Below are 18,809 nucleotides of genomic sequence, written 5' to 3'. Positions count from 1 at the left end.
GGAATGAGCATTATTTTCTTTCAGATTTTGTTAAATCATTTTTATGCTTACAGAATAATAATAAAACAGTAGAACAATTTTCCTTTAAGTTCCTTCCTACTTTCTTCACTGCATAGCCCACCAATATTTTTCTGCCTAAAGATAAATATTCCCATGCTAGAAGCCACAGCTTGAGAAGTTGCAGATGAAGATGGCTGATAGTCATACTGGTATTTAGATGTGTTAGTTTCCTTATAATAGAAATTTCACAGAAATGTAGCTATTTTATTCATTCAAATAACTCAATTAAAATTAGTATTCTGTTGTAAGTTGCAAATCACAACTTTATGAAAAATTTTTTTCTGGGACAGGTGGAATTGATTGATGTGGTTATTTCTTACATTTTCCCCTTGGGATGTGTGTGTGTGTGGGTGTGTGTGTGTGCGTGTGTGTGTGTGTGCACGCGTGCATGCGTGTGTGTGCATGAATTGACCTCTGATGTTTGGTCCCTGATCCATTAATTCTCAGAAGAAATATATGTGAAAAGTTTTAGAATCAAACCGAATATTTATTTTGCTCATTTAAGCTATATGCCTTCCTCGTCCCTAATATATTGATGAAAAAGTGGAATGAATTCCTCTTTCTCCTTAAACCTAAGCCCTCTTAAACCCTTTAGTGTTTCAGTAGAGTTTTTAAAATTGGCATTTATTATTTTTGAACAGAAATTTTAAAGTATATTTTTGTAGTGCAGTAGGTGAAATGAGGTATGGCAACTAAGATTTTCTGTTTTCAGAGGAAGAAAAAGTGGCTTTTGTTAACTGGATAAACAAAGCCCTGGAGAATGACCCTGACTGTAAGCATCTCATACCGATGAACCCCAATGATGACAGTCTGTTCAAATCACTTGCTGATGGCATCCTTCTTTGGTGAGTTGAGCACTGGGTTAAGGGAGTTGTGTTCTTACTGTCTCTACTGAAGAGCAGTCAATGAAAACTACAATTCAGTGAGTCCACTGTTTTTTGAAATTAGTTAACAAGTAGTATACAGTTCTTGAAGTTTTTATATTGCATAGAAAATTAAGTACAATATGTTTTCCAAGATTTTCCTTCAAATGCAATCTCTTATTTGGTATCTTTTTCATTTATTTTCTTAATTATGCCAGGAAACCTTTACCTCTCCAATGCATTTAATAATGTTCAAAGGGTTTCTTTTTCTTTTTTTTTTTGGCTGCATGTGGCAGGTGGGATCTTAGTTCCCTGACCAGAAACTGAACCTGGGCCACAGCAGTGAAAGCTCTGAGTCCAAACCACTGGACTGCCAGGAAATTCCCCGGAATTTTTTTTTTCTTCACTTATCAATATGGCGTGCTGTGATTCATGGGGTCGAAAAGAGTCGGACACAACTGAGCGACTGATCTGATCTGATCTATCAGTAAGGGAGTGTTGATCAAGGCAATGTCACCCAACGCCAGTACTCTTGCCTGGAAAATCCCATGGACGGAGGAGCCTGGCAGGCTGCAGTCCATGAGGTCGCTAAGAGTAGGACATGACTGAGCGACTTCCCTTTCACTTTTCACTTTCATGCATTGGGGAAGGAAATGGCAACCCACTCCAGCGTTCTTGCCTGGAGAATCCCAGGGACGGGGGAGCCTGGTGGGCTGCCGTCTCTGGGGTCGCACAGAGTCGGACATGACTGAAGCGACTTAGCAGCAACAGCAGCAGCAGATCATTGACTAGGACTGAAACATGAGGAACTATAATAGAAATATATACCTCATTTGTGCTTAAATCAGATTAATATTTTAATTTGATATTGTATTCATGGCTCTTTGCAATCTGTTTCTGCTTCAGTTCAGTTCAGTTCAATTCAGTCGCTTAGTCGTGTCCAACTCTTTGCGACCCCATGAATCGCAGCACGCCAGGCCTCCCTGTCCATCACCATCTCCCAAAGTTCACTCAGACTCACGTCCATTGAGTGGGTGATGCCATCCAGCCATCTCATCCTCTGTTGTCCCCTTCTCCTCCTGTCCCCAATCCCTCCCAGCATTAGATTCTTTTCCAATGAGTCAACTCTTCGCATGAGGTAGCCAAAGTACTGGAGTTTCAGCTTTAGCATCATTCCTTCTAAAGAACACCCAGGGCTGATCTCCTTTAGAATGGATTGGTTGGATCTCCTTGCAGTCCAAGGGACTCTCAAGAGTCTTCTCCAATGGCTGTCTCTGCTTACTAGACTGTAAACTCTCTAAAGGCATTATCTTTGTGCTTGGTTGTGTGTACTGAAGACCCAGCATACTTCTTTGTAAAACTAGATGTCTTTTATTTTTTAAGTTTATAAAAATACAGAAAATGTTCAAAGAAGAAAATAACCACCATGAATATTAACAGCCATAAGAAGCTATTATTGATATTTTGGCACATTTCCTCAGTCTTTTTTCTGTGTGTTTACTTAAAAAGAAAAAACTACCCAAAATTACGGGATATTAATTTTCAAGACGTTCAGTTCAGTTCGGTCTCTCAGTCGTGTCCGACTCTTTGTGACCCCAAGAATTGTATCTTAGTCCACCTACAATTCAGATCTCTTCCTGTAACCTTCAGAGTAAATTGCTATTATGAACTGAATGGGTGTTTTCTTATCTGTGTTTCATAATATAAAATGTATTCTAAAACACAGAAGTAAAATTTATGTTAGTTTCTTTTAAAATGTGTGAATTATTGAAATTTTCGGTCAAGTCTCTGCTCTTTATTTTTCTGCAACAACAGTAATTTTAACACTGTTGATACCACTATATGAAATTTGACTTCTTGAGGATTTTTTGTTTTATATTTCAGGCTGCTGAATGTCAATGATCATTAAATGAAATAAAAGCAAGATTCACATAAAGATAATGCAAGACTTTGAAAAAATTAGAAGAAATGCTAAGATTACTATTACAGTGAATGATGAATTTGATTTAGATTAGGGAATATTTCTTAGGTTTTTAAAATTAAATCCCTGATATGAAGTATATTTTAAAGAAATGGATTATTACTTTTCAAAATTTAACTTTATTGTTTACTTACAAAAATAAACTAAAAACATTTCTGAGTGTCTTAAACTGATTTATTCCCATTTTCTCTTTAGCAAAATGATCAACTTATCTGAACCAGATACAATTGATGAAAGAGCCATTAATAAGAAAAAGCTCACCCCCTTCACTATTTCTGTAAGTATTTGTCCTTTGCTGGTAATCATCTTACTGTAAGGATCATGGATCCCTTATGAACTGATCTTTAGGTCTAGGCAAAACCATTCATTTAACCTACTTTTGGTTTCCTATAAAAGCTAGATTTTTACTAAGTAAAAATTCAGCTGAATTTTTTTAATGAAGAAATTAAGATTCAGACTATGTTGGGTGAAATTTCTTAAGAAAATAGTATTCAGATTAAGTTATTATAATTATTATTTTCATTAATGAATATTTGCTTGATGCTGGTGTTCTTGTTGGTTGAGATAAAAATACTCCATGGTTTTACCACATCTTTTACCATTGCACAAAATTTTAACCATTTTTTTGTACCAAACTGTTTTGTAGTCAGCTTCTCCATTCAGATCTTATTAAAATTCAGGAATTTATAGTCACCACAGTTTTCCCCTTAAAATCTCTGGCTCAATAGGAGAATATTATATTAAGTACATTTTAGGTATCAGACACTGTCCTAAACACACCACATGAATTACCCTGTGACTTTTCCCAGTGCCCTTAAAATAAAGTAGATACTCTGATTTTACAGATGAGGAAACTGAAGCACTGAGAGGTTACACAATGGACGAGCCATGATCCCAGTAGTCTAGCTCCAGAGCCCATCCTTTAAGGAATTTTGTTTCAGTTAAGTTCAGTTCAATTCAGTCACTCAGTCGTGTCCAACTCTTTGTTATCCCATGAATCGCAGCACGACAGGCCTCCCTGTCCATCACCAACTCCCAGAGTTCACTCAAACTCACATCCATCGAGTTGGTGATGCCATCCAGACATCTCATCCTCTGTCGTCCCCTTCTCCTCCTGCCCCCAATCCCTCCCAGCATCAGAGTCTTTTCCAGTGAGTCAACTCTTTGCATGAGGTGGCCAAAGGACTGGAGTTTCAGCTTTAGCATCATTCCCTCCAAAGAAATCCCAGGGCTGATCTCCTTCAGAATGGACTGGTTGGATCTCCTTGCAGTCCAAGGGACTCTCAAGAGTCTCCTCCAACACCACAGTTCAAAAGCATCAATTCTTCGGCACTCAGCCTTCTTCACAATCCAACTCTCACATCCATACATGACCACAGGAAAAACCATAGCCTTGCCTAGACGGACCTTTGTTGGCAAAGTAATGTCTCTGCTTTTCAATATGCTATCTAGGTTGGTCATAACTTTCCTTCCAAGGAGTAAGCGTCTTTTAATTTCATGGCTGCAGTCACCATCTGCAGTGATTTTGGAGCCCCCAAAAATGAAGTCTGACACTGTTTCCACTGTTTCCCCATCTATTTCCCATGAAGTGATGGGACCAGATGCCATGATCTTTGTTTTCTGAATGTTGAGCTTTAAGCCAACTTTTTCACTCTCCACTTTCACTTTCATCAAGAGGCTTTTTAGTTCCTCTTCACTTCACCACCCATAAGGGTGGTGTCATCTGCATATCTGAGGTTATTGATATTTCTCCTGGCAATCTTGATTCCAGCTTGTGTTCTTCCAGTCCAGCGTTTCTTTTGTTTATATGTATTTAATTTTTTTTTTTTTTTTTGGCTGCATGTGTGGATCTCAGTTCCCATACCAGGGATTGGAACCCATTTTCCCTGAGTGGAAGTGCAGAGTCTTAACCTCTGGACTGCCAGGGAAGTCCCTGTATCCATCCTTTTAATCATCATGCTATACTGCCACTCTCCTGAGGTGGTAGTAATAAGCAACTAGTTAATATGCAAATCACAGCTGTAGCTATTAAAAATGAGCTACTGCTAAGCTGTTTCCTTCATTTCTATTGGCAGGGTATAATTCTTGATTTTGCTAAGGTTATTAAGTCTCTTCTATAAGGAAGCTACATCCTTTAGAGCAGTGGTACTTGGTTAGTCTCAGACTAAGGGTTCCTCCCATTTCCTGTTATCCTGAAGAAGTATATAATTGGCTGTTGACTAACACGGCTTTCTTGACCCTCACTTTCCAGTAATGTTGCATGTTCCTAGCAGAAACTATTATTCTTGAAGAAGCTCCTTTCAGACTGTAATGGCCAGAAGTTTATTTTCTTTCCCATCTTGTGTCAGATGTGAAAGAAATACCTATCATCTAATACCTATCATTGTTGAAAATACTTACATTTATCTTTTTAGGATACTTGTCACACAGTTTTTTATGTTCCTGAATCTGAACTGCAACATCTCTTACTATTGTATAAATTAATTTTTAAATTAATTTATTAAAAATTTAAATATTGCTTCTAATACTTACATGTCATGCATTTGGAGAAAATAAAGAAAAAATGTTCTGCAACTATTTTGCAATAACTGTAGGATGTGTCTGAGGGACTGTTTAATATTTCTATTTTTAATGGTAGCATTCTTCTACCAATATGAGTAGGGTTAATAGTCTAGGTCTTTAGGATGCTTGAAAAAGAGTACTAACGTAGAATGAGAAAAGACAGCCTTCTGGGAAGAGGCAAAGTGTTATTGTGATTGTTAAATCAGTTTTGTTTACTCAGTAATTTTAGAGCTCTGGGAATAGATCTGCCAGAAAGCTACCAGTTTCCCATGAAACTTTATCTTGAAGAAGCCTAATACATTTGTAAAAGATTGTGATAGTATAGTTTTTCACCTCACGAAGATAGGTTTATGATGTATCAAGATGTGTGAAAGGAGAGAAATATAAAAAGATGAAAATGACGTACGGTGACTGTGAAAGCAAGGGAAAGGGACCGATCAAGTAGCTAACAGCAGGATTCATGTATGATCTTGGAGACTTATCTCTCTTCCTACCCAATGTGTTACAGAGCTGCATTCTTTGGATTGTTTATCATTATTGGAAAAAATTATGTAAAAGTCTGAAAAATGGATGTCAATGATTTAAGGACCTAAAAGTCAGGAAACTAATGCAAGAGTAGGTACAGGAGATTGAATCTGTTCCTTATAAATGCAAAACATCCATTGTAATTGATATATTCACATATACACAAAGTTGTATGTATATACTTTACCCTTACATATGTATACAAATGTACAAACACATGTGTTAGTCTTCATTTCAATTATAGTTTAAGCAGGGAAAACATAAATCTCATTTGTATGTTGCAAATGGAGTAAAAGTGATGGTATGTAAAATAAGAATGAAATCTGAATAACAAATAATGTCTTTGTCCTTACTGACCCAAGAAATATATAACAGAGCCCTCTAAAAAATAATTAACAAAAGAGGACCTATCTGGAATTGAAGCCTTATTGGCAATGAAAATTTGCAAGGTGGAATGAATGAAAAGAGAGAAAAGTTGCAGTCCCTATTTGAGACTGTTAAAACTGCCATGTTTGCTTGAGTCTTTTGTTAATATCTCTGGAAGGTAAGATACCCTATTTTACAGGTTAAGACACTGAAACACAAGGAGGGACAAGCACTTCTCTAATGTCTCAGTTGTGGGAGCTTCCCCAGTGTCCTTTTCTATCCCCACCAACACAGGTCTTCAGGAAGAAAGGCTGAGCATGACAGGCAGTTGTCCATGACAGAACTTGGAGAAGAACCTCTGTGTGGGGTTCTCCTGTTACTTCTTATTTTTCAGAATTGACTCTAGACAATAGCAGTCATTCTAGTCCCTCATCACCAGTAGGGCAATATTGTATTTCAGTTCAGTCCGTCAGTTCAGTTGCTCATTTGTGTCCGACTCTGCAACCCCGTGGACTGCAGCACACCAGGCTTCCCTGTCCATCACCAACTTCTGGAGCTTACTCAAACTTACGTCCATCAAGTTGGTGATGCCATCCAACCATCTCATCCTCTGTTGTCCCCTTCTCGTCCTGCCTTCAATCTTTCCCAGCATCAGGGTCTTTTTCCAGTGAGTCAGTTCTTCGCATCAGGTAGCAAGAGTATTGGAGTTTCAGCTTCAGCATCAGTCCTTCCAATGAATATTCAGGATTGATTTTCTTTAGGACTGAGTGGTTGGATCTCCTTACAGTCCAAGGGACTCTCAAGAGTCTTCTCCAACACCACAGTTAAAAAACATCAATTCTTCAGCACTCAGCTTTCTTATGGTCCAACTCTCACATCCATACATGACTACTGGAAAAACCATAGCTTTGACTAGATGGACCTTTGTTGGTATTGTGTTTACCAATTAGAAACTACCATTTATTTGAGGAAGCACATTTTCACTCCTTATTTTCAACCCATTTTTTGCCAATTACTTGTAAGTCATTTGCAATACTTGTAAAACCAACATCTCTGAGTAAAATTAACATCAAAAGCTGGTTGTCCACATGTCACCAACATAACTTGTAGATATGACAAAGCTGAGTTTCACTGCTTACAGCAGTAAGAGAAAACACCACCTGCAAACCTGTGGCAGTGTCTTTAGGCTGAGGTTGGAACTGGAGATTTGGAATTGCAGTTGAAGCTGGGTCTTTCATGGTGGGCAAGGGGAAGAGAGGGGATGGATGACTAGGTAAGGATCACAACACAGCAGTCAGGACTGGTGGAGATTGCAGGGACAGGTTTAAAGGTGAGGGACTCAAAGAATCTTTAGAGTATTAACTGTCTATTGATGTTTTCCACTGAAGATCTTCAGTAGTGGTGAAGATAGTGCCTTCAGTGAAGTAGTGCCTGCAATGAACAAACAAATACTCTGCTGCTTCTCCTAGAAGAGTAAAATCATGCCAGTAAGATAGACAAATAAGTGCAAAATCATGTTAAGATGTGGCTTTCTTATCACTGTCCAGGCTGAGAGAAGCAGTGGAAGATTTTGGTTCTCACTAGTTGTTACAGTCAGTTTGGTGAAATTACATTTCTTTTGGCTACAGTACCATGATGTCAATGTAAGGTGTCACTGTAAGATTAATACTATTCCTGGAATCACTTTCAGTATGGTTCCTTCCCCAACATTCAGGGGAATCACAACTGGAGCAAACATGCTTTATGTTCTTGGAAAAGAAGACAGAAAAATATTACTGGTCTAGCATGAATTGGTAGAGGCTGTCTCTTGAAAATTAAATTGATTTGATTTAAGATAATTAAACATATGAAAATAATCTTCTGAATAGAAAAGATTTCAAATTTACCAATAATATTGTCATATTTATCATATTTATTTAGGTTGTAAATATATTGAAGAATCCTCTGGTTCTGCCTTCTTTTGGGAGAACTGAATTTTAAATGAACATTGCTTAATTCTGCTACAAAATAATTTAATTGCAAGTGCTTACTTTAATTACCCTTGACTGAACCCCAAGAGACACAGCCATTTACTTGGAGCCGAGCAAGATAAATTGCTTCAGCATACTGCAAGAAGAAGCCACTGAAATAATTACTCTGCTTTGTAAGCCTTTGTGTAGCTTCTGGCTAATAAACATAAAAATTTAAACAAACACGGGAGGCCCCACCCTAACACAGACTATAGAAATATAAGAGGAAAAGACAATATTTTCTCCCCAAAGAAAATCAAACACAATTAACAATAAATCCCCTAGCTCTTAAAATTATCGCTTCTTAACTTTGGTGAATTTAAAGTCTGACTGTATTGATTATTTGTTGCCATTAAATGGCCACAAAAACAGTGCCTAATAGCAAATGGTGTCTTTCCAAAGGGTGAAAAAGTGACTGGGAAAAAAGTCGTCGCTACATACTATGCATGTGTTATTTCTAGGGAAGAAATTTGCAAAGGGAATAAAATAGCTAAAAGCCAAGGTAACTCTGAATTTTTCTAATTCATTGTCTTTTCCAACTTGCCATCATGTGTTGTCCCAAAGTATTCTTTCGTTGTTGTTTGGTGGTTCTTTTTCTGTACATTAGTGTTTCTGGTCACTGGTACAGCATTGATCAGTGAAGTTGCTCAGTCGTGTCTGACTCTTTGCAATCCCATGGACTAGAGCCTACCAGGATCCTTCATCCATGGAATTTTCCAGGCAAGAGTACTGGAGTGGGTTGCCATTTCCTTCTCCAGGGGATCTTCCCAACCCCAGGAATCGAACCCAGGTCTCCTGCATTGCAGGCAGACGCTTTACCGTCTGAGCTACCAGGGAAGCTGGATAGATGACAACTAAAGGAAACATTAATATTAATTAAACATTGTTTTCAATTAAGCTTTTAGATTAAAATTAATGGCATATTTGGATAAAAACAACTTTGAGTTACTTGCCCCTACCCCTGTCATTTTATCCCCTTCTGTCACACTGAGTGGATCTTAGTTCCCCAGCCAGAGATCATACCTGCCCCCCTATACTGGAAGCATGAATCTCTAGACCACCAGGAAAGTCCCTCTAACCTAGCCTTTAGCATGACGGTTGTGAAATTGTTTCTTCAACTCCAGCACTTCTCCACATGCACCAGTTATTTATTATTTGGCATTCTTCTGTAACCCAGAGACCTCACTTTTCTCTCTCTCCTTCTTTCTCCTTTTCTAGCATTGATATGGACTTAGGAATTCCTATTTTTTCCAGTAGCTTAATTCATTAGTGTTCTTGATTATTTTGGTACTTAAATCGTTCCAGGTTTGGCTGTAGAGAGCACCTTCAAGGTGTTTCTTTTCCCTTTTTTTCATTGTTGTAAATTACACATAACATAAAATTTACCATTTTAGTCATTTTTGAGTGTATAGATCTGTGGCATTAAATTCATTCACATTGCTATGCATTCATCAATAGCATTCTTCTCCAGAGCCCTTCTCATCTTCCTAAAATATAACTCTATACCCATTATGTAATAATTCCCCATTCTCCACTCCCCCATCCCCTGGCTATTCACCATTCCACTTTCTGTCTCCATGAATTTGGCTACTCCAGATACCTCATATTGGAATCAGACAATAGTTATTTGTGTGTGTGTGACCAGCTTATTTCACTTAGCATAATGTCTTCAATGGAGAAGGAAATAGTAACCCACTCCAGTGTTCTTGCCTGGAGAATTCCATGGGCAGAGGAGCCTGGTGGGCTACAGTCCCTAGGATCACAAAGAGTCAGAAATGACTGAGCAACTTTCACTATAATGCCTTCAAGGTTCACCCATTTCATAGCATATGTCAGTATTCTCTTCATTTCTAAACCTGAATAACATTCTGTTGTATGTCTACACTATATCTTACTTGTCTGTTTAAATGATGGACACTTGGATTGTTTCCACCTTTTGACTTTTGTGAATAATGCTCTATGAACGTGGGTATACAAATAATCTAAGTCCTTGCTCACAGTTTTTTGAGTATATACCTAGAAGTGGATTTGCTGAATTACATGGTGCCACCATACTTTTCGCTCAGTTGTGTCTGACTCTTTGTGACCCCAAGGACTGTAGCCTGCCAGACTTCTCTGTCCATGGATTTCTCCAGACAAGAATACTGGAGTGGCTTGCCATTCCCATCTCGGTGGTATCTTCCTGACCCAGGATCGAACTCAGTTTTCGTGTAATGCAGGCAGATTCTTTACCATCTGAGCCACTAGGGAAGTCCCAAGATGACATGGTAATTCTATGTTTAATTTTTTGAAGAATTGCCATACAGTTTTCCATGGAAATTCCACCATTTTATATTCTCACTAGGAATGAACTAGGGTTCAAATTTATTCACATCCTCTCTAGCACTTGTTATTTTGTTTGTTTTTTTAATAACAGACATCCTGATGGATAGAAAATGGTATCTCATTGTGGGTTTGATTGACACTTCCCTAATGATTTCTCCTGTTGATCATCTTTTCAGGTGCTTACTGTCCATTTGATATCTTCTTCAGAGAAATTCATGCCCTTTGCCCATATTGTAATCAGGTTGTTTGGTTTTTTGTTGTTGGGTTGTAGGCGTTCTTCCTCTGTTGACATAATCAGAGCTCATACTCTTAATAATAATAATAAATATGTAATAATAATATGTAAATATATGTAATAACAATATGTAATAAACATTATATCAATATGTTATAATATATGTTATATTAGTTAATAATAAATATGTAACTGTATAATATGTCAGAGAATGATAAAGAGTAAAATAAAGAATAATGAGTGCCAGCAAAGAGTGTGGTGATGTGGTGATGCTTGTTATTTCATGTAGAATAATCAGAGAAAGCCATTTTTAGAGCTGGAACAGAGTGAGTGACAGGACACAGTGGGACATAGAGAACATTTGATGGGTTTTAAAGCCAGGGAACATGGTCAGGTTCTCATTTTCCCAAGATCACAGGGTATTTAAAGTACCTAAGTATAGGTGGATTGTAGAAAGTAAGTCTGAGCATGGGTATTAGGAAGGAATTAAGAAACTTGAAGAAAGACAGTTTCCAGGGGTTTTTAGAAGGTGAAATTACACAGCAATTGCTCACAGGCTATAGCAGGCAAGAAGAGCAAGGATTCTGCTCAGGTTGCCTTCTTAGGAAGAAAGAATGAAGGTTGGGCCTATGGACCAAAACAGAAAATAAAGGAAAACGTAGTTTTAACAGAGGATTAGAGGGAGACTAGGGAAGTATGGCCAGAAAATTGCTTCAGTTTTGGACACATTGACTTGGAGGTACTTGTGAAACATCCAGGTGGACATAGCCAAGGGTGTATATTGGTGTAGAGCTTACAGTGGGGGCTGGGCAGAAGTGTGGCCCGGAGATAGGTTTCTGAAAGTCACTGGCATACAGAGGTGATATAAGTACTAACTATGTTGAAAAATCTTAAGTTTTAGCACCGATTGTTTATTTACCGCCACAACTTGTTGACAAGTTTAGAAAGTACTTTCTCACGTTTATTTTTCTTTGTGGCAATTTAGGAAAATTTAAACCTAGCCCTGAATTCTGCCTCAGCCATTGGTTGTACTGTAGTCAACATTGGGGCTCAGGATCTCACAGAAGGAAAACCTCACTTGGTCTTGGGACTTCTCTGGCAGATCATCAAAGTTGGGCTTTTTGCTGATATTGAGATTTCCAGGAATGAAGGTAAGGTCATCAAAAATATTTGCTTCTCATTGACATATATTTACTGTGGGAAGAATTTATATTTCCTTGTTTTCCTCTCAGCTCTGATTGCATTGCTAAAGGAAGGTGAGGATCTAGAAGAGCTAATGAGGCTATCTCCAGAGGAATTACTGCTGCAATGGGTGAACTACCATCTGACCAATGCAGGATGGCCTACCATCAGCAACTTCAGCCACGACATTAAGGTTCATATTTAAATGCTCAGATTTGTGACACTAAAAAAAGAATGTCAAAACACATGTCAAATTTGTTTTGAATGTCAAATGGGGTTTAGAAGTAAATTAGAACTGGAGTTTAATTCTCAAGCACACAGTATAGAAAATGAAATTTTGCATTTCTCCATCTGAGGTGATCCCCCCACTTATAATCACAAAATCTTTTGCAAAAAAAAAAAAAACTGGTTTGTTGGCTTGTAATAAGAAATACAGCTGGGAAATTCCTTATCGCTCCAGTGGTTAGGACTTGGCACTTTCACTGCTGAGGACCCAGGTTCAATCGCTGATTAGGGAACATAGGTCATGCAAGCCAAGTGGTGTGGCCAAAAAATAAGTAAGTAAATTAGAAAAAAGAAATACAACTGGTTGTAAGAGGAAAGAGATGCTAGCATTAGCAAATTAAAGCATTCTTTTTCATTTTCTGTGATACAAATAGACTAAGTTATAATGAGGATATCAGTCTGTTAGAGTGAGAATTATTATCTGTTTGCTAGACTAGAGGCCCTGGTAGGCATAACCTGTTTCTTACTCTTACTTCCACTTTGCCAATAACCAGTTAAGAGGAAACCAAAGGGGACTCCCTTGGTGGTACAGTGGATAAGAATCTAATTGCCAGTGCAGGGGACATGGGTTTGATCCCTGATCTAGGAAGATCCCACATACTGTGGAGCAACTAAGCCCGTGTGCTGCAACGACTGAGTCCACACTCTGGAGCACATAAGCCACAACTACTGAGCCCATGAGCTGCAACTACTGAAGCCCGTGCTCCTGGAGCCAGTACTCTGAAATAAGAGAAGCCATCACAATAAGGAGCCCAATAAAGAGTAGCTGCCGCTCACTGCAACTAGAGGAAGCCCGTGCGCAGCAATGAAGGCCCAGTGCAAGCAAAAATGTATTTAATTTATTAAAAAAAAAAGGAAACCAAAGTATCTGAGGGCATAGGGAATCAGTAGACAGAAGGAGGTCTTCAGGCTTCTCTCTGAACCAAAGTAACTTGAAACCCCATCCCTCCCCATCACCACCCACCCACTGGAGATGCAGATGCTTAGGAGTGTAAACAAAGGAAAGAGGTGAGGAAGGGCAATGAAAGAGTGTAGTAGACAGTGTTGCTAGAAGCTCTGAGGTGCAAAACACAATTGCTAGAATCTCTGAAGTGTGAAACAATGTAGTGCATTCAGAATCCTGGAGTAACAAGTAAAGGTTGCTAAGTTATTGAATAACTCATTCTGTGAAATGAAGGCAATTTCTTCAATGAGTACTTTTTTCCTAAATCCAGTGGTGATTTTATTCACTTTTAAAATTCTGTTGTGTTTCTTCCCTTAAAGGATTCAAGAGCCTATTTTCATCTGTTGAATCAGATTGCACCTAAAGGTGACCGGGATGATGGACCTGCCATTGCCATTGATCTTACAGGATTTAGTGTGAGTATAATTTTTAACTAAAATTAAAAAAAAAAAAAATTTATAAAATACGCACAGCATAAAACTTAACATTTTAACCATTTTTAAGTGAACAGCTCAGCAGCATTAAGTACATTTACATTATGTGCCATCAACACCACCTTTCCTCTCTGGAATTTTTTCCTCATCACATAGTAAAGTCTATAGGCATTAAACAATAACTCTCCTTCCCCCTCTCTCTCAAGCTCCTTGTAACCAGTGTTCAACTTTGTACCTCTATGAATTTGAGTAGTGAGTAGAGTCATAGAATTCAGTTCTCTACAGGGGCATTCCCTGGTAGAGTCCTCAGCCCTTCATTAGACTTTGGCTTTTATGCTTTTCAGAAGCTTTTTTCTGTGCCCTAGGCTCCAAATTTCCATGCTAAGCCATATGGCTGTCATGAGTGAAGAAAGGGATCCTGACATTGAGTATGTGTCGAATCAACTTTATGCCCACCTATATGTCCGTGGCACAGCATCACTGGAACTCACTCGGGTGCTTTTGTAGCTGTGACAGTGTACAAGGAAAGGGAGCAACAAGCTGCTAATGGATTCATAAGCAATCAATTATCATTTCTTCCCATTTATATTTGGCAATACACAAAATAAAAGATGGCAATTCTAGTATTTATGATGTAGAAAGGACTGATGTAAATCCTGGGTCATCTAAAAATTTCCTAGGGAAGTCCATTCTTTTAGCATAAACTGTAAATACCAGGGTTACATCTAAATGTTAAAATCTGATCAGATTACAGTTTGTATAAAAATCTATTAAGTGCTTAAAGTGTAACATCCAAGTTTAGTTTTAAAGGCAATTCGAGTCACCACTAATTTTATTTCACATTATTATAAAATCTAAAAGCAATTATGCACAATTTGCAAATTTGCTTGAGTACAAATATTAGGAACTGAAAAAAACTTACGGAAAGTTTCAAAGTTATTCAAAAGTGAACAGACAGTATACTGAACTACCATGAGTTCATTCCTCAGGTTCAACAGCTATCAATGCATGGTCAGTTTTGTTTCTCCGTTTATTACCTACCTATTTCCTTCATCTTCCATATTATTTTGAAGCAAATTCTAGACATATTATCATTTCATCAATAAGTATTTTAATATGTATTTCTAAAAGATAAAGACACTTTGAAAATATAACCATAGTACCTAAAAAAATAACAGTAGTCTGTAGTATCAAAATGATTAATCAGTGTTGACATTTCCAGTTGCCTCATAAATGTCAGATTTTCTTTTTATCATTTATTTGAATTAAAATCTAAATAAGGTCCATGTATTATGCCTTGTTCATGTCTACTCGAGGTGCTTTTATTGTTGTTTGATAACATTGAATTTATTGCTTTCTCTGATTTCAGTTACATTTTATTTACAACTCTAGTGCATAAAATTAGATAAATCTTAGTCTTTGGTCATGATATACTCTAATCATGGGTCCATGCATGTTTTTGTTTAAATTTATTTTTCTTTGGTAGTTGTTTGTTGTATTGAAATCCAACAAGAATGCTAGGACTTTGACATCAGATTATATAAAGCTGTGTAGTTCTTCCCTGTCCCATCTCTCTGCCTGCCTTTAATGTGATAATCATTGTCTTTATTCTTATGCTCATGTTCTTTTGCTTTTAATACACTTTTTTTTCAACTAAGTGTATTTCTTACAGATTTAAAATTTGCATTTTATTTTTTAACTTCATATAAAGTTTATCATGTTGTACTTAAATTTCTAGTGTTTATTTTGAGTGTATTATATTACTGAGAGTCACTCCTATTGTTGTATGTTCTTATATGACTATTAACACAGTTTCAGTTTTCATCTGCTCTCCTGTTGATAAGCATTGGTTTGTTTCCAAGGTTTTGCATTTGTGAAAAGTGTGTTCCTTCTGATTTTAGTATTTTTTTACATGTATCCCAACGTGTTTTTCACTGAGAAAAGAATACACTGGAAATACCAGAGTAGATATCTTTTTATTAGTACCATTTGTAAGTAAGTCTCTTGGCCAGAAGGCACTCTAATATATGGCCCTGAACAAGTTACCTATAATTCAGCCAGTAGCAGCTTACTTGGAGAAGGAAATGGCAACCCACTCCAGTGTTCTTGCCTAGAGAATCCCACGGACGGAGAAGCCTGGTAGGCTGCAGTCCATGGGGTCGCACAGAATCTGACACGACTGAAGCAACTTGGCAGCAGCTTACTGATAGGATATTTGAGAGTTTTGTTGAGTACTTTAGCTTTGAGGATGAAATATTCTTCTGGTTCCAGCAAGAAACCTCAGAGACTTGTTCTTACTGATTTAAAAGAAATGGGGAAGTTAATTTGGAATTGCTGTGCATCCTGACCTCCTTTTGAGCCATCCATTGATTCATTTCCAGAAAAGTAATTGCTTATAAATACGTATATGAATAAGAAATTATGCTAATCAAAAGTTTAATCTTGACCACTTTTGTTTTATTTCATTGTTTAGGAGAAAAATGACTTGAAGCGTGCTGAATTCATGCTTCAGGAAGCAGACAAACTGGGCTGCAGACAGTTTGTTACTCCTGCAGATGTGGTTTCAGGCAATCCTAAACTTAACCTGGCTTTTGTAGCTAATCTGTTTAACACGTACCCAGGCCTCCACAAGCCTGATAATAATGACATCGATGTGAATTTATTGGAAGGTATGCTCTTTCTGTCTCTAACTGATTCACTGTGTATCTTTTTATGACATCGTCCTACTTCACTGTCGGAGGTAGGGGATTGCGGAGGGAGATGTAGCTGACTGTGTGCTGGCATGTGCGTGCATTAAGAAGTTAAAGAAAATTGTTGTTCATTTGGGTTAAAAGCAAATGCTGAGGTAAATCGTACTTGTCTGTCATTTCTCCATAAGAGTTTAGTGAAAACCATCATACGTTTAAAATAGTCTCTTAAATGACTACATAATTCCACCACCAATATGTACAATGAAATATAGCTATTGAAAAAATAATTATTTGTAACTTTTTCCTCCTTTGAAAGCTTCAGTTTGACTCCAGTATTGTTCTCTTTTTTCTGTTTTTAGTTCACTTGAAAAAATTGACAATATTCATTACTTGTCTTGTGTGTGGGCTGTTGTTTTCTGTCTCATAATTTATAATACTTTCCTATTTTGCTTCATGAAATGCAGATTTGACCCCTCCTAATGTAGGTACTGTATTTAGTACTTTTCTATACTCTATAAATATATTCATTCTGAATGTGCTTTTTATCAGTACTATTTGTTCTTTCTATCTGGGTTGATATTTTTTGCATTGTTCATGTTGTGTTTTGGGGTTTTTTTTAATCTGCCTTAATATGCCTAAAGAATGAAGGATGACAAGCAAGAAACAAATGAAACTTAATTAGAACAGCAGGGCAAGACTTGATTAATAAACTCTATCTAATTTGCCTTCTATAATTATGGGATAGTGGAGTTGTAAACACATTAGGGATCAGTTTTGACAACTGGATGTCATGATTTGATGGAAAGCCTTTATCCCTCTGCTGTGAATAAGCACACTTATCTTTTATCTCAAGAATCTCTGAAAGGATTGATTTAGGATCTATAACACATATCATTTTGTATTGCTGAGCTATGTTACTTACATTTACTAAATGTCATTGACACTTACAGTATATGAATCATCATAATGACAAAAACATGCTCAATGTCTCATTCTTTCTCATCTGTTCCAGTCTCTCTCTCCTTTTCCTCTCATCCTCACAACTACTCACATGTATACCAAGACCCACATTCGTACTAGAACCAAAAGTAAAAATAGTGGCAGCAGTGGCGGTTAGCAGAGGTTAGGGACTACTCAGACAGTAGCCTTGATAGTTGCCTTTGGAGAAGCTGGTTCTGAGGCGAGGATTCTTCCTGGTGGGGAGAACCTGAACTTCAGTGTTCACTGTCTCACATCACCCATCTTACTCCCTCTTCGTCTGTGAGACAGAGTGAGAAATTAGCCCTATCATCTTTTTCTCTTTGACTACCACGACCAGAGTTCCAATGTCCTGGTCACTTTATAATGACAGATTTTTGATTAACGAAAGAAGCTTCAGATTTAACAAATACATTGTTGGAGGACTATGATTTTACCTCACTCTTTCTGAGATTCAGTAAAATAAAGATTGTGTTCTCTACATAGACATGTAACTGAGAGGTAAGATAGATTAAAAAATGTTGATTTCTCAGCAGAGAAATTGAGGGTGAGGGGTTAGAACTTTTAAAAAAACTAAAAAGGGAGATGGCTGTGTTTTTTTTATCAGTCTGGAAAATTTCAAAATTCCTCTCTGCCTTATAGTAGAAGGCATTGTTTAGAGTGGCATATTAAAAATGACCTGCTTTTTATAGTCACTGAATTCTTGCTAGATATCTTTTCCAACTTGCTCGTTCTCCTATTTGTCACGTTTGAATTCTTTTGCTGGTGTTCAGCATGCTTTTGGGATTTTTCAGTGTGAACAGGATTGCTAAATATTTCCATTAGTATTTATTTATATAAAAAATACTGTGGGAAATATTTATCAGTCATCTTTATTTAGAACATATGTATGTCCTGATACATCTGCCAAAAATGAATTTGACGTCGACTATCACTGGAATTTTTTCTTCTGTACATTAGTTTTTGTAGATCCTTATGAAATTTGAAGCTTGACCTTATCACCTTCATATTCATGTATTAGTATGTCCTCATTGGCAAAGAATTTTATCTGTATGGAACTAAAGCAAAGTAAAGGCCCAATTAAATAATAAATCTTCATATTAAATTGAGCCAAATATGGGGCTACCGATACAGAGACCATCTCAAAATTTATTTGTGGTAATAGAAAATACATAGACCATGGAATTAGACTTTGTCTAAATCATGATACCCCCAGTTTAATAACTGAGCACTTTTATGAGCCTTGGTTTTCTCATATATAAAACCAGACTTAATAGTAATACTTATTTTGAAGAGTTCCAGAGCAAGTTAAAGTGACCTTTCATTAATGAACAAATTTTGTGTGCTCTCTAATGGTCGGGAAGAGGAAAA

General features: G+C 37.2%; 1 protein-coding gene across 3 annotated transcripts in view; it reads left to right on the top strand.

The window, feature by feature from the left end:
• PLS1 (plastin 1) overlaps positions 1-18,809 on the top strand; it is a 128,203-nt gene that overhangs the window by 84,361 nt on the left and 25,033 nt on the right. For all 3 annotated transcript variants that reach the window (XM_010801556.4, XM_059886715.1, NM_001103299.2), the window contains 6 exon segments: positions 773-905; positions 3,100-3,181; positions 11,912-12,077; positions 12,159-12,301; positions 13,657-13,752; positions 16,244-16,439. In XM_010801556.4, coding sequence (XP_010799858.1) covers positions 773-905; positions 3,100-3,181; positions 11,912-12,077; positions 12,159-12,301; positions 13,657-13,752; positions 16,244-16,439 — 816 coding nt within the window.

This window comes from Bos taurus, chromosome 1 (genome assembly GCF_002263795.3).
Source record: "Bos taurus isolate L1 Dominette 01449 registration number 42190680 breed Hereford chromosome 1, ARS-UCD2.0, whole genome shotgun sequence".
In the NCBI taxonomy this organism is placed as follows: Eukaryota; Metazoa; Chordata; class Mammalia; order Artiodactyla; family Bovidae; genus Bos; species Bos taurus.
This window is presented reverse-complemented; position numbering and strand designations above follow the sequence as displayed.